The 15637-nt window shown below is 23.3% G+C and overlaps 1 protein-coding gene across 3 annotated transcripts; it reads right to left on the reverse strand.

Annotated features, from left to right (window-relative positions):
* Window positions 1-274: 274 nt before the first annotated feature.
* LOC114119752 (casein kinase I) lies at window positions 275-13735 on the reverse strand. Of its 3 annotated transcripts, XR_007606749.1 has the most exons (14): window positions 13196-13735; window positions 6123-6163; window positions 5905-5974; window positions 5601-5767; window positions 5383-5497; window positions 5181-5300; window positions 4593-4763; window positions 4386-4534; window positions 2863-2940; window positions 2642-2722; window positions 2172-2261; window positions 1997-2103; window positions 1772-1933; window positions 275-1675 (listed from the first exon to the last, which is right to left on the reverse strand). XR_007606749.1 is itself a non-coding variant. In XM_050209896.1 (13 exons), the coding sequence occupies exons 1-13, from the start codon at window positions 13398-13400 to the stop codon at window positions 1882-1884; spliced, it is 1446 nt and encodes a 481-aa protein (XP_050065853.1). In that variant the 5' UTR covers window positions 13401-13735; the 3' UTR covers window positions 275-1881. The 3 variants fall into 3 exon arrangements, 2 of the variants coding, with proteins under 2 accessions (XP_050065853.1, XP_027837238.1); XM_050209896.1 differs by having other exon boundaries at window positions 275-1933; XM_027981437.2 differs by lacking the exon at window positions 2863-2940 and having other exon boundaries at window positions 275-1933; window positions 13196-13734.
* Between the last annotated feature and the right edge of the window lie 1902 nt (window positions 13736-15637).

The following is a 15637-nucleotide window of genomic DNA, read 5'->3' on the forward strand; positions in this document are numbered from 1 at the left end:
AGTTATCTATAAGCAATATAAAGGTTATCATAATAATAAAAATAATAATATCAAATTCACAATATTTTTGTATTTTTATTATATTAAAAAAAATTGAAAATGATAAATTTGAAACTAAACATCAAAAAAAAAAAAAAAAATTATAATAATAAATATTATTTTTTTAAATTAAATAGTAGTAGTAAAATTATGTTTTCACCTAAAAATTAGCTAAAAATGTACATATCACGAACATAACAATATTTTTTACTCGAAAAATTAAAAAAAAACACAATGTTATATAATATATTTATATTACATAAGTATTTTGTACATCACAAGCAATTATTTTATTAAACATTTTGTGAATTGTAGATAATTGAATGCATATGCTTACGTTAATTGAAGCTTTTAGTTTAACTTCTAAAATCAGTTTATTTTCCAAAATGCGGTAAATAACTATTAACCCATTCGGTTATTGTATATTTCACACTAGTAAAACCAGGTTGAAATATTTAACATTTATTCATAGAACTCTTGGATGAAATTACTCATCAACTGTTTATGAACTATTATTGGAATAAAATTGTTCGATAATAAACCATAATTTAAATGTGTACTTAATTTATTAAATAATAATAAATATCTTAAAAAAAAAAAAAAATCTGAATGTCAAATGATGAGATTAGCATGAGAATAAAACATTCACATAATTATATTTTGATAATTAAGTTTACAGTTAATTCAAATTATACACTTAATTCAATAATAATACAAAACAACCAAAAATTTGTATCATTTTTATTTGGGACATAAATAACAATATCTTATTCAATATTACATCAAATTAATATTGAAAAATATTTAAAATTAACGGTTATATTAAATTTTAAAAAATAATAAAAATAGAAAGTACATATTTAGATTGAATTTTAACAGAGCAGTAATCTCACCCAAGTCATAAATATATTCTGAGTAACAAAATAATAATAATATAATAATAATAATAATAATAATAATAATAATAATAATTAAATAAATAGTATAATAATTTTATTATACAATCTGGACGAACCAAGTGCTTGAACTCAGAAAAAAATTTTAATTAAAAAAAATATACTTAAGCTCTTTATGGGCAGTTATAGGAAAAAGTAAGTGAGGTATTGATTGATGTGTTCCTGAACCAAAACTTAATAGAAATTAACATAAATAGATTTACATATATTTGTTTTTAATATAAAAGTTAATTGAAACGGAATTTTATTTAATTATTTACAGGAACTAATGTAGGGCGCATTTATTTTTATATATTATAAAAAATTACTACTTAGGTAACTTAAGTATAAATATTTTTTTGACATAAATAATTAAAAATTTTTGTTTAATAAGCAAACCAATCAAATAAAATCTATACTTCTGAGTCCTTTTTTCTTTTGAACAAGAGAACGTGAATGTACTTGATAATTCTTCATCATGTACATTTATATATATAATTTTTTACAAATAAAAAAGCAATAAATGAATATTATACTGTCTTACTGTCTAATGTCAAGACTAGTGTCAACAATTGAAGCATCTTGGCATCATATATTTTTATTGATCGTTGACGGAATGCACAGGTGACCAAATGCTAACAGTCTATTATATGTTATTTTAGTATGATTTTTTTCTTTTTAAGATATAAATATATTGTAACCTATTAATTTAATTACAAAAAAAAAAAAAAAAGGAAAGAGATGTTTCAAAATTAAATACAAAATAATATTTAATATTTTGGATAATGCAATCTCACGTAATGGTCGGAACGGGAACATTTAGGGCACTGTCACGCGAGTTAGAGTGCGAGGTGGCGCGTAACAGCGTGACAGCTTCTCGTTCAGAGCTGCATTTAACCACTGTTAGTCACTTAGGACGAGGAGTTTTCTTCTTTTTACGTTTAAAAAAACAACAACATCTATAAACAACATTTAGTTTAGATTAATCATTGAAAATGCATGTACAAAACTTTTCATCATACTTAGTGTCATCAACAATTTCCGTTTCAGCTTGTGCTGTAATAGGAGTATTGGAATGGCCAGCAGTTGGATCATCATTTGCCAATTCACCATTAGTCGAGCTTACCACCTTTAAGTATGAAATAAATTCAAAGAAATTAAAATATTTAATAAAATAATAATTATGGATTAAATTACTTGAACACTTCCATGACGATCAGCAGGGGTTAAGTTTCCTAGTGTGTGACCTGGAAGCTTAGAACCATCTTGCCAACCTTTTGTTCCAGACTAAAAATGTATAATAATGTAAAAAAAAATTTAAAAATACAACAATAAATTGTATCACTAAATGTTTATTAGCATTTAATGAAAGATAACAATTTGTTAAAGTAAAAACATAATTTATATAGGAATGATTCTACTGGTATTAAATAAATTAAATGAATATTACACATATATTAATGGTTTATACTATGCATAATGGTGTTTGCAGGATAAAAAATTGAATGGGCTTTAATGAAATTGATACCTTATTGATTAACAATACACTATCATCATTATCATCACTGTAGACTGACATTTCGTCATTGTCCTTGCACATTAATAATAATACAATATGTTTTGATTAAGAATAATATAAAATGATTAAAGCTAATAAATTATTTTACCTTGCTGCCTGCAACTTGTCTTTCTCTGTTTGGTGATAAAATAACTTCTTGACTGGACTGTATGGAACCAACTAACGTGCACTGGAAAAAAAAAATATTTATATTATACATCATTTTATAAATAAACTCAACAAATATTTAAAAACGTTATACTTAAAAAAATAAAATAAAAAACCATACAATTTTTAATGACCACTATAAATGTTATCCATGCAACTTACCAAATTGCTTTCAGATGTTTGAGGACTTTCATTGGTTATGTTGCGTATAACGCGAAGTATGTTAAACAAGCCACGTTTCTGATTTTATAGCATAAGATAACACAAAAAAAAAAATCATGCAGCATGCACAGAAAGTACAAAAATAAAAGTAAAAAGAACCAAAATTATTATGTCGGTAACGAAATAATAATTTCTTCAAGATATAATATTATACTGCAAATGTATAATAAAATAAATAAAATGTTATTCTAAGAAGAAACATTTATGAGCTCAAAATAAATAATAATTCTAGTTGTGGATTTTAATTTTAAATGTGTTAAAAGCATTAAATCTAACTAACATAATATTTAATAATTATACTAATTAAATTCAAAATAGTCAACAATACAATTTATAAATAAAGTTAATTAATTAAATACCTAATAAGTAATATTTTAAAAATTTATAAAATTAAAATAATATTAACAAGTAATTACACATGTTTTTTTTTTATTAATAATTATTATTTTTTCATATTTTACAATTATTTAATCATTACTAAGGTAGAGAACTTTTAGGCATTTTCATTTATTTTGCACAAACACAAATAACCAATTAAGAAATAAATACGTTTTATGCTAAGTTAAAACTAATTCTGTATTGTTTTAATTTTATTTAATAAACAACCAAAATTGTTAGATTTAAATTTATTAAAAAATGTTATCACATAATATAGTTCTTGTCACTTGTCTGTTCGCGGAAGCATGGTTTTCCCAGAAGCACTAGCAGATCGATGATTAGATTATTTTTCTATTTATTAATTATATTTTTAGATAGATAATTGATCACAGTACAAAATATAATAATATAATAACATAGATACACAGCCATACGTACAGGGTACTCATAATATAATATATTCAGTGTCTATTTAGTGTTTCTGGTATTTGTTTTAGATTTATTTTATTTTTATAGTTTTTCATTTTTAAATGTAAAATGCCTAGAGTTAAAGCAACTATATTTTTTCAGTAGAAAATCTATACTTATTAACAAATTATTACTAGTTGTTAGTAATAATTTGTTAAATATACTTAGAAAAATAAAATAGTTGATATCTAATTTTTTATTTATTAAAAATACTAAAAAGGTTTTAAAAACTAAAAGTTTAGCAAATTGATAGAGCAGTGGTGTAGCCAGCAGGTAGGCCTGGTAGGCCCGAGCCAACCCACTTTTCTTCAAAAATGAATGTTTTATATTATGTTTTTTATTTAATAAAAATATTCATTGATAATCCTTATTCCACCAAAATATCGGGCCTACCCAAGAAAAATTGTCTAGCTACGCTACTATGATAGATTATAGAATGAAAATGTTTTTCCCTATACAGTATAAATTATATTTTATTGCTATTTTATACTTATAAAATACGTACAAATAAAAATGCGTTTGTAATAGAAATACAGTTTTTAATTAATGTTATTAATATTCATGCACATTAGTTATTACTCGTCAGAAATTAAATATAAAAATAAAGCATAACATACCATTGTTTTGCCCGTCCAATCAAATTCAGAGTCATTAACATAACCTTTTTTCTCAAACAAATTTTTGAATAATGTACGCAAATATTCATAGTCTGGTGTCTCAAAAAAATCCAATCGTCTAACGTAACGTAAATACTGAGCCATTTCCTCTAAAAAATATATTTAATTGATTAAAACTAAAATCATTTTATATACATCAATAATTACCGGGATATCCATCACACAAAACTTCTATAGGAGTGGCTCGTTTTGTATCACCAATTTTTTGATATCTTTCTTTAAGAGTATCAGCTTTTAAGCCTTGCCATGGTAATGAGCCTCGTAAAAAGTACATAAACATATGCCCAAGAGCTTCTAAATCATCTCGCCGACTTTGTTCTGTACAAAACCATAAGAACTTAATGCTTATTTTAAATAAAAACATATTAAAAAAAATTAATAAACCAAACTATTAAAAATCAATAGGAGAAGGGTAAAAGAGAATATTTCAAATTAATCATTAAATCATAAAACTTTATTAGTTTAAAATAAAATATTTTATTATTTAGCTGTTAAATAATAAAAAAAAATATACTAGTAATATTATGTTTTTTAACAAATAAATACTTTACATTTGTTATGTTTAAAAACATAGAATAATATTTAACATTGAAAAAGTTATTATTCGTGAACTTTTATTTTTTTTTAATACTTAAGGTTCTTGAATAATGTTACGATTAAAAACATAGAATAATATTTAATAAAAGAATCTGAAAAAATACATTAACTATTAAAATAATTATAATAATTAAATACCTTTTCCTAAATGTGTGTTTATGCTCATATATCTTGCTGTACCAGTTAAACTTTTATGTTCCCGGTATGGTATATGTTTATTTGTTTCTAAATCTATGTATTCTTTAGCTAAACCAAAATCTATAATAAAATATTATTTATATAAATAAGTGACAGTTTATGAGTGTAATTCACAATTTTTTTAATAAAATATATTTTATACCTATAATATGAATAGTTTTATCCTTTTTTGTTGAAGTACGACCAATAAGAAAGTTTTCTGGTTTAACATCTCTATATATAAGATGTCGGCCATGGACATATTCTATCCTGTGCAACTTTAAAATAATACCAACAAATTAATTATAACTATACTGGAAAATGTAAAACCAAGAATATTACATTTTTTTATCAACCAAAAAATAAATATAAAACAATTACCAATTGGGTGGCAATCATGAGAACAGTTTTGAGCGAAAACTCACGCCCACACATATCAAATAAGTCCTCAAGACTGGGACCAAGGAGTTCCATGACTAAAGCATTATACTTGCCACATGGACCAAAAAAAAATACTTCTGGTATGCCGTCTGAGAAGAAAGCAGGAGCTGTGAAATTAAACATATTGTTAATATATTGTATAAAATACAAATACAAAGTGTTAGTAAATTTAATACTAAACCCCAGTGTTTCAATAATAATAAAAATAAAAAATAAAATATTTTCTGAATATATTTATCTTTACCGTGAGATCCAAGTAATTTATAAAAGCGATATTCCAAATGTAATTGAGGCGCTTTAGACTTCATTGGCTCCTAAAATAAATGAAAAATAAAATATAAAAATATTTAAACATAAACCTATTTAAGTTATTGAATACATAAAAATATTTACTATCTAGCTGTTATTTAAATTGTGCTGCTTAATTAATTATAAATATAATTATAATAATATGATTCTTACCATTTTTATTGCCACATGTTCATTTGTGTATAAGTTTTTTCCTGCAAAAATAAAAAAGATATTATACAATATATAATACACATAATTATTCAACATAAAAAACCATGTGCTCAAATAAGTTTTTTTTTATAAAAATTATTTTTTATTTACAATCTATAATACAATAAGTAACTCAGATAAATATAAGAATTTTTGACATGAGATTCACATGAAAAAAGAAAATATCCATTGATATTACTCTACAGTTATATAGAATAAGTATAAATTACTATAATTAGGTAGTAATCAGAGTTCAAGTTTATAGCTCATTATCATATTTTTTTTTTAAATTATTTGGTATACTGTTTTTTTTTTTATAACCTATAAATGATGTACAACTAGTCAATAGTATTATAAATATTAACACCAGGTAAAAATAAACATTAAGTTTACAAAAGTTTATTTCTAAAATTTATTTTAAGATTATGAATAGATTTTTTTGTCATTAAAAATATCAGTTTTCATTTTTATTTTACCAATGCTTTAATGAATAACCTTTAGTATTCATCATAAGTTAATTATTTTTTTTATTGAACTTAAGCCCAACGACTAAGGCCATTAGCTGTTGTAGGGGTAAGGGTTAGTTGGATAGGTTGTGTTACGGTTGGTACGGTCGGTTAGGAACACGTGTATGTGTGGCAGCGGCCGTTGCTTTCTCTTAATCACAATGCGTGATTAATTTCAGCCACTGCACAGCGCTGAGCCACATAAGTTTATTATTATTATTAAATTGAATATAAATTTCCCTAAATTAAAAAAAATTATACCTACTTGAAATCTTTTATATAAACATAGTTTAAATAATGTATTACCTATATTACCTTATAGATACATATTATTATTATTTAAAAAAAGAAAATAATTTTTTTATAAGAAATTATCAATGCAATATTGGGCAATAAGATAATATTATAAAATATAAATGCATTTTAAGTGGAATTACATGAGTTTTTGAAGAACTAAGTCTCCACCTTGGTACTTGTGAGTTATGAGTTTATGACTAATTATCCAGCATAGAAACTGAAAAAAAATTGTTTTCATAGTTTCTTAATATTCCAACAATAAAAAATTATAAGGTAATGTTCAACTCAAGACTTGACTTAATCTTATATATATATATACCTACCAGGCCAAATCTAAGACATATTTAATTTAAGTTGTTTGATCATGGATAGAGATCTAATACAATTGAATAAAGAGAACTTATATTATTTATAATAGGTATGTATTACATATAAATATACATGTTACATATTTTCTAAATATATATTACATTATATTATTTTATTATAACTATAATTGTAGAAAGGAAAAGAATCATTTTAGTGATTTCCTGACAAAAACTTTAATGGCTGGCTAATTTAAAAAGCTAGACAAGCTTAAGATGGAGACCTATGGTATAATTTAACAATTATTTTGCATACAATAATTTAAATTTAGACTAATAAATTAATATAATTTACGGGTTTAAAAAAACTATAAATTATAATAAAATATTTTAACAAAAAAAAGCCCGATAATAACTTGAATTTTGTAAGTATGTAAAAATAAAAATTATACTAACATTAAAATAGGCTTAGATATTATTGACCAGAGGGAAACATATTTACCTGGCAAAGGGTTTTTGGGTTAGTTGGTAAACAAGAATTTCAGTAAAATAATATGTACAAATAAGGCATAAATATTAAATAATGATCATTTCAATTGATTCTTTTTTCATATTACACATAAATGAACAAAAATAGTTTAAATTAAACACATTGATACATCAAATTAAAAAAATATTTATAAAAAAAATTATATAGACATTATTTGATGAAACTAAATTAAAATCAATACATATAATACATTATTGTTATAACTTAATTTTAATTTAGTAACAATATGGTTTATATAACCCATTATTTCAAAAATAATATGTAACAGTATTTTTATGATAAAAAAAAATTGGCAACAAATTTATAATTTAATTGCTCAAAGTAAGGATATGATTTGATTGTTTAATATGTTTTTCTATTAAATCAATTGATATGGAAAATATATATTGTTCTTAATTTTTTTCTTAATTCAGCTAGTACTAGTGGTTTTTTTTTTTTTTTAATGAATATTCAGTCGTAATAAAATAAATATGATACAATTTTAACTTAGTAGTTCTTACATTAATTTAGTTTGAATTTAAATAATTGTTTAATTTATAGTAATGTTATTTTTTTTATTGAATTTATTCCATCAAATGAGACATTTTAAAATAATCTTTACAGAAACTTAAAAAATTACTAAAAATCCAGTTTTGCTTACTCCTCATTTGACTCACACTCTGGATTTAGTAACCATAGCTAATATTCAGATACTCTGTTCTAAATATAACGGCATGTGTTTTTAAGTACAGTAGGCACGACTATGATGATTTTTATACTATTTTAAATACTCAACTATTACGTTTTTTTTAAATAAATACCAATATTTATTAAATATTAAATAATATTTTAAGAACTTTTTTTTACATAATAAAGATTATCTCATTTTATATACTTATTGTTCTCATTAAACTCTTTAATTGATTTCATTGAATTTTACTTACTTTTCAGAATTATATATTTTTTACATAGGTTTGTATAAATGTGTAATAATATTATTTATTAGTAACAGAAACTAATACAAATAAAAATAATATATTTGACAATTCAGACTTTGTGATGTAACTAAAATCTTGAAAGGTTTCACCCCCGAACTAGGTAATGTGTCAGAAATTATCCAATAGAAAATGGTGTAAATAAAATGTTAGCATTTTAAGTTATGTGATGTATGAAAAATAAAAGTAATGATAAATATATAATGTAAATGTTTGCACCAAGTCCTAGTCTTATTCTCTAAATTTTTATAAACTATGTCAACAAGGCAAATAAAGTAAACAATAAAGGAAAACCTTATCAATTATAGATAGATTATAATATTATATTCTGAAAATAGAAGAAAATTGTAATTTATGAATGTATATAGGACATGAAAATCTCTTTTTAGATCAAGATATTATATTTTAGCAAGTAATTTTACAGGCTAAAAATAATGAACACTTTATTATCTACTTACAAATATTAAAATTCAAAATCATTATCATTGATCAATAATTGATGGATATTTAGTAAAAATTGATTATATTTCATAAAATTTAATTAATAAAGATCAAATACAATGAACAAATTCTTAATTTTTTTTTTACCTAAAAAGTAATGAAAGACAAACAAGTTAAGTTTTAGTTTTAAAGACAATAATAACATTTCAATTTTAAACCAAAAACTTTAAAATTAGCCGTAATTTTTTAAATATCTATCAAATAATTTTTTTTTACTAAAAAACATACCATATTCACCTATGACTTATGAGCCAAAATATATATATATATATTTACATTTTTTGTTTTCAATTGTTTAAATTATATTTAAATTTAAAAATACATTTTTAATTATTTCAACACACTGTAATTGAAAAATTTAATATTGTCTAATTGTCTAAAGTCAAAGATATTATAATATTTATTCATATTTATACCCACACCCCATTTATTCAACAAATTTTAGCATGCACTTTCTTCATACAATAAATACCCAAATTTTAACTTATAATAGTCATTTTTTTATGAGATATTTTTCCTAAAAATACACATATTTTTTAAAAATTAAACAAATTATTTTCAAATATTTAGTTCGTTTAATAGGAATATTTTTATTGAAGATTTTTTAAAATTGGTTGTAGTAACTTATAAACTAATAACTATATTTAAGTCAAACAGAGTAATATTAAACATTAAAACTAAAAAAGAATCAATAATTCCAACAAAACTTAAAAAAAAAATATTACGGGTCACTTTGCAAATGTTTAAAAGGATTAATAAAAACAATCCTTTTATTATAAGTTCAAGTCTAATTTAATATATTATTGAAAGTATATACATAGGTAATGCATTTATACTTAATCTAAAAAAATAATAAAATAATCCATTTAAAAACATTAAAATTATAAATTTTTGTAATATAAATATTATGCATAAATAAATACAATTACCTATTAGTTATTTGTATTAAATTATCATTATTATTATTATTATTATTATTCATGATATAGGTATTAAAATATTTTTGAGTACCATTTATAGCTTATTTTTTTTTTAGCAAATTAAAAAGTTTGAAACATACACTATTGAGTATAGCTGATACAGTATTAACTTGAATAATAATTCTTGGCAATTAAATATTTTGGAACTAGGATAAACTATATAGGATAAATATTTCTTCCAAAAATCGATACAAATATACAATAAAGTGACAGTAAAGTAACCATGTACTAAGTATATAACCTCAAGAATTAGTATCATGCATGATATTAGAAAAATAATAAATAGCAAAATTTAGAATTAAGAATTGATTGGATAAGGCTAAAAATAAGCTAATATTTAACATTTTAAACTAAAACAATGAAAACAATTTTAATATCATAATTTTAAATTTAAAAATGGTTCATTGAAAAATTAAATTATCACTAAAATATAACCATGCTGATTAAATAATACCGAGATAACTTTGATAAAACTAATTTTTATTGATACAATTATCCCAAATGAGAATAAAAAATAATAATTTTACATAGAACCTAAACAAGGTATTATTTACCTAATAAAAAATAACACAGACATAACAAAAAATTAACATATTCCTAAATATAACTAAAAACATTAGAAATTATGTTAGTTAAAAATTTATCATCTCCAAAATGATAAATAGGTAATTTTGTTAACTTCTGTATGTTGTGTGTAATAACGAGGACACTATAAAAAAAAATGCCCCATATTCAATACCTATCGAAAATAATATTTTATAGACACTTGTTTCACGAATAAAGACTAATAATTTTTCTCAGTAGTAAGATATTTTTAAAAATAACATCCAAACACCACAATTGTAAATAATTGAATGTAGCATTTATTATACATACATAATCAGACATAAACTTATATACTAGAACCTTAAAGGTTATTAAAGTGAATACAATTTTGAGGTAGGTATAAATTATTATTAAATATTATTATGAACTGTTATTTATTCATTGTACTATCTTAGATAAGATTAGGTAATAGACAGTTTGTCAGGTACCTAATTGTTCTTTTTTACATTTACTATTTCTACTAAGCATGTATTATGTGTTAATTATAATTAGGTTCGGAACTTAATATATTTGAATATTTTTTTTTTTTTGTTTGCTACAGTATGTTACTCACCTCTATAGAAATTTGATTCTTGAAATAAAGAACGTAATGAGGAAATATTTATTAAGCCATTAATGGTTATTTATTGATATAATTTGGTTATTTAATGTATCTATATATAATCTATCAAAGTATATTGCAGTTTCTTTATTATTATAGAAAATTTAGTGTATAGGTACCAAAAATAAATAATTAATATGGAAATGATTTTCCTTTGAATAACCATCAAATAACCTTGTTTCTAAAATCTTAATTTGGTCATAAAAATGCACACAGATAACATTTTAATTTATCTGCTTCAAATGGCAAAAGATTAATTTCTTAGCTAGATTGTATTTATATAGGATAATTGATTGTGTCATTATATTTTGTTTCATAATATTTTTTGTAGAAGAGTGCTAACTGCTAAGTAGAAGTGTAATAGTGTATTTTTCAATTGATGAATATATTATTATTATCTTTTAAATTTAATTTTGCTTTCTAAATTATTTTTGTAATATTAAAAATCGCTATAACAGACATTATATACTATCATTTTACTTTGTACTTTCAGGAAATTTTATAGTATTTTTTTGTGCATTTTTATAACAAAGGTTTATTAATAACTATAGTAAAAGCAGGACTAAGGTTTTTGCCGCCCATAGGCTAAAATAAATTTACCACCTAATTTACATTGGTAAAATTTGCTATATTGTGTTGACCGTTAAAATTTAACGCCCTAGGCTTTAGCCTATACAGCCTAAGTGGTAGTATGGCCCTGAGTAATAGAATATACTTTATTTAGTCTAGGTAAAATATATAAACTATATTATGACATACAATTTAAATAAATAATTATATTTGATCAACCAACAGTGTGTATAAAAAAAATAAAAATAACCAAATACTCTTCATAAGTGGTTTAAAATAGATGATAGTAGTAATATGAGTTATTGGATTCTGGAACTGGATAAAATTATTATATATTGTCTCCCTTTTTAAGGCTATTCATTAGAGTTATTAAATAAAAATATTTAGAGAGGTCAAGGTGTCCAACCAACTTACAAACAAATAATTTTTATAATATGATACAGTAAAATAATTTAAAACTGTTGGATGGCTTCAATTATTTTGATGGTGGTTATGTACATTTAACCCCTGAAATAAGTGATTAAAGTACGTCTTAAACTAGCCCACTATGGATTAAATTAGTTTTAAGTGATCAAATTTTATTTTATTTATAACTAAATTGTTTTAAATTTCAGGTTTTAAATGCAAACAATCATTTTCAAATAGTTAATAATCTTCAATGGTTTATTGATTAAATAAGTTTATAAATAAACGCAAATATCTACATGACTAAAAAAAAATATTCATCCTAATGTCCTATGTTTAATTAAATTGTGATATTATTAACACTACCAAATAGAAATTCTACTTCCAAATAGTGAACTGTAGGTATATTGAATTACAAAGATTACATAAAAATTTAGTTTCTTTCTTAATGCTAATCAGGGCCGGTGCAAACAAACTTTTATGTGTAGGCAAAGATCAAAATTGCCACATCTTGTTTTCTTATTTTTTTTTAAATGCCGCCTCTATATATAAATATAAATTTTTCCGCCGTAGGCTTGTATCTATATCGCCTACATCTACGCCTATAACTGGCCCTGATGCTAATAATCAATATACCTAATACATTTAGACCATACTATTTTTAAACAACAATAAGCCAATCTAAATAATATGTATGTCATTAAGCAGTATTGAGTGATATTTATAATATTCTATTTACCAAGTCTTAGTTCCCCGAAATTTCCACAGCCAATCTTTTTGCCAACACGGAAATTTGGACCAACCATGAGTACACTAGAGTTGGCTGATGATGACAAGCCATGACGTCCGGCAACTGCTGAATGCATTGCCCTCGATCCGGTGGATTTTCCACCGCGCTTGTCATCCTTACCGTTTTGTTCCTTCTCCCGGTCCCTTTTCTGCATGGCACCTAATTGTATATATTCCTCAACGAAAATTGGCCAATTTTAGCTCATTGTACGCCAAAATTTATTATAATTCCCTGACGTTCACACGTTGTGACCCAAGACAATAAACACTGTTATCATTGCATTAATTTTTTTTCTTCAGAAATTTAATTTGCAAACCGAAACAGAACGCCGGTTTTATGACTGCATTCTTCTTGTTTAACTAAAAACTAATTAAAAAACAATAGTTATATTAAAACATACGGTTAACCGTGTTGAAATTGAATAAAATTGAAAACGAAACAATTGCAGCTGAAACTCTCCATTTTTTGTGACTGATTAAAAAAATTATATATATATTACATAAAAGTGTGTGTGTATGTATATTCATATTACATATATACATTCACTAAACATGTGTTTCGGTATCAATTGCACTAGAGCGCAGTAGTATCGCTGAGTGCAAAGAGAATACATTTTATCCACACAATTTTTTTTTTTTTATTGCCAGTTCTAAGAAATCAAGAATCAACTATCAATTTTACTATTCAAGTTTTTTCAGCAATTATAAAAAAAAAATATAGGTACTTTTCTACATTAAGTTCTATTTAGTATTTTCCGTATTTCGTCATAATCAGTAATCACATATTATCATAATGATAAATTATTACTTCTCTTATTTGACTTTGTGTTTAACACTGACATCTATCTACGGACTACGAGCAGTGCAGGTCTGACTCAGGATTGAGCTCCTACGCCCTATACAAATTTAAACACAATTTTAAATTTTAAAATAATTATTAAAAAAAATACATAAAAAAAGTACCTATGGACTATATCGTAATTTTCGACAAAATCAATTTTCTCTTTTTATTGTAATTTAAAAACGAATTATCGTAGATAGATACTTGAAATGTTTACCAAATGTTTATATACCTATCACAATTTTTTATTTACGAAAACATTCAAAATATTTCGGCTTTTATAAGCAAGAGAAATTTTAATTTTTTTATTTTTATTTCTACAAATTTCGAATAAATATTAAAATAATAGCAAAAACGCTTAAGGTATAACAATTTAGTTTTTACCAAATAGGTACCTACCACATGAGTTGTTTTTATATAGTTATATTGTTAGGTATATTCTGTGGTTATATGCATTGGCGTATCCAGAATGACTTTATGGGGTGGTTACAGGAATAAAAATATATCTACAACATAATATTATTAAATAAATATAAATTTAAATTATAATAACATTAAAAAAAGACCAAAGGGGTGGTTTAAGCCCCCAAAACCACCTCCGTGAATACGCTATTGGTGTATGTAGTATGTACCTTTATAAAAATACATATGTTCAATTGTGTATGCAGTTAAAGTAAAATTATGACATAACTGCTAAAAATCACAAAAAAATTGCAAACGATTTTGTAGTTATAAATTTAAAAAATACTTTTCTATTTTATAACCAATAGTTTTGAAGAAGTAGTCATGTATTTATGACTGAATTGTATTAGTCCATATTATAGAATCATAAGATCTAAAAAAATACCAATTTAATTATTTTCCATATACATTTTAAGTTCAAATGTGAACGTAATTACTTATTTAAACAATAAATAATGATGTTAATTATTTTGTTAAAATTCAATTACATTATTCGTGAATCGTAAGGGTTAATAACTTTTACGTCTATTATTATTATTATTATTATTATTATATAATTTTTTCTATACCTAAGCAATGATATTTTTGTTTTATTTTAATATAATATTATCTATTTATCTATTTATACCTACATGAAATTATTTTTTATTATTTTACGGTATTAACAGAAAGATGTTATTAATTGTTGAGTTATATAAGTTGACACAACAAATATTTTAATAATTAAAAAGGTATACCTACTAATATTATAATAAATGAAATAATATTTTTGGGAAAAATTGTATCAATTTTGCCTACCTACCGCAAATAAGCAAATTAATAGTAAAATGAATAACTTTCATAACTTTATCAAAAAATACATAATGAAATACACTTCGTTTTATAGGTAAGTCAATAAAACAACTCATCCCGACATTCCGTCATCAGTTAAGAATTATTACCATTCCTATAAGTACAATGGTCAATGATATATCATTATGTACAAATTACTATAATAACAGTGACCCACTCGACACCCATAATGTACTACACAAGCACAGCAATATCCACTTGCCTATACCTTTAAGATTCTGAGCGGGGCGATGAATG

Source organism: Aphis gossypii, chromosome 1 (assembly GCF_020184175.1).
Source record: "Aphis gossypii isolate Hap1 chromosome 1, ASM2018417v2, whole genome shotgun sequence".
Lineage (NCBI taxonomy): Eukaryota > Metazoa > Arthropoda > Insecta > Hemiptera > Aphididae > Aphis > Aphis gossypii.

Bases quoted from the DNA above. Each gene is read 5' to 3' on its own strand.
- LOC114119752 (XM_050209896.1), bottom strand. From the start codon at position 13,400: ATGCAGAAAAGGGACCGGGAGAAGGAACAAAACGGTAAGGATGACAAG. The intron at 4,764-5,180 runs GTATTTAATTAT...GGTTTTGTACAG, and splicing joins AAACACACATTTAGGAAAAG to AACAAAGTCGGCGAGATGAT. The intron at 4,535-4,592 runs GTAATTATTGAT...TATATTTTTTAG, and splicing joins TTTGTGTGATGGATATCCCG to AGGAAATGGCTCAGTATTTA.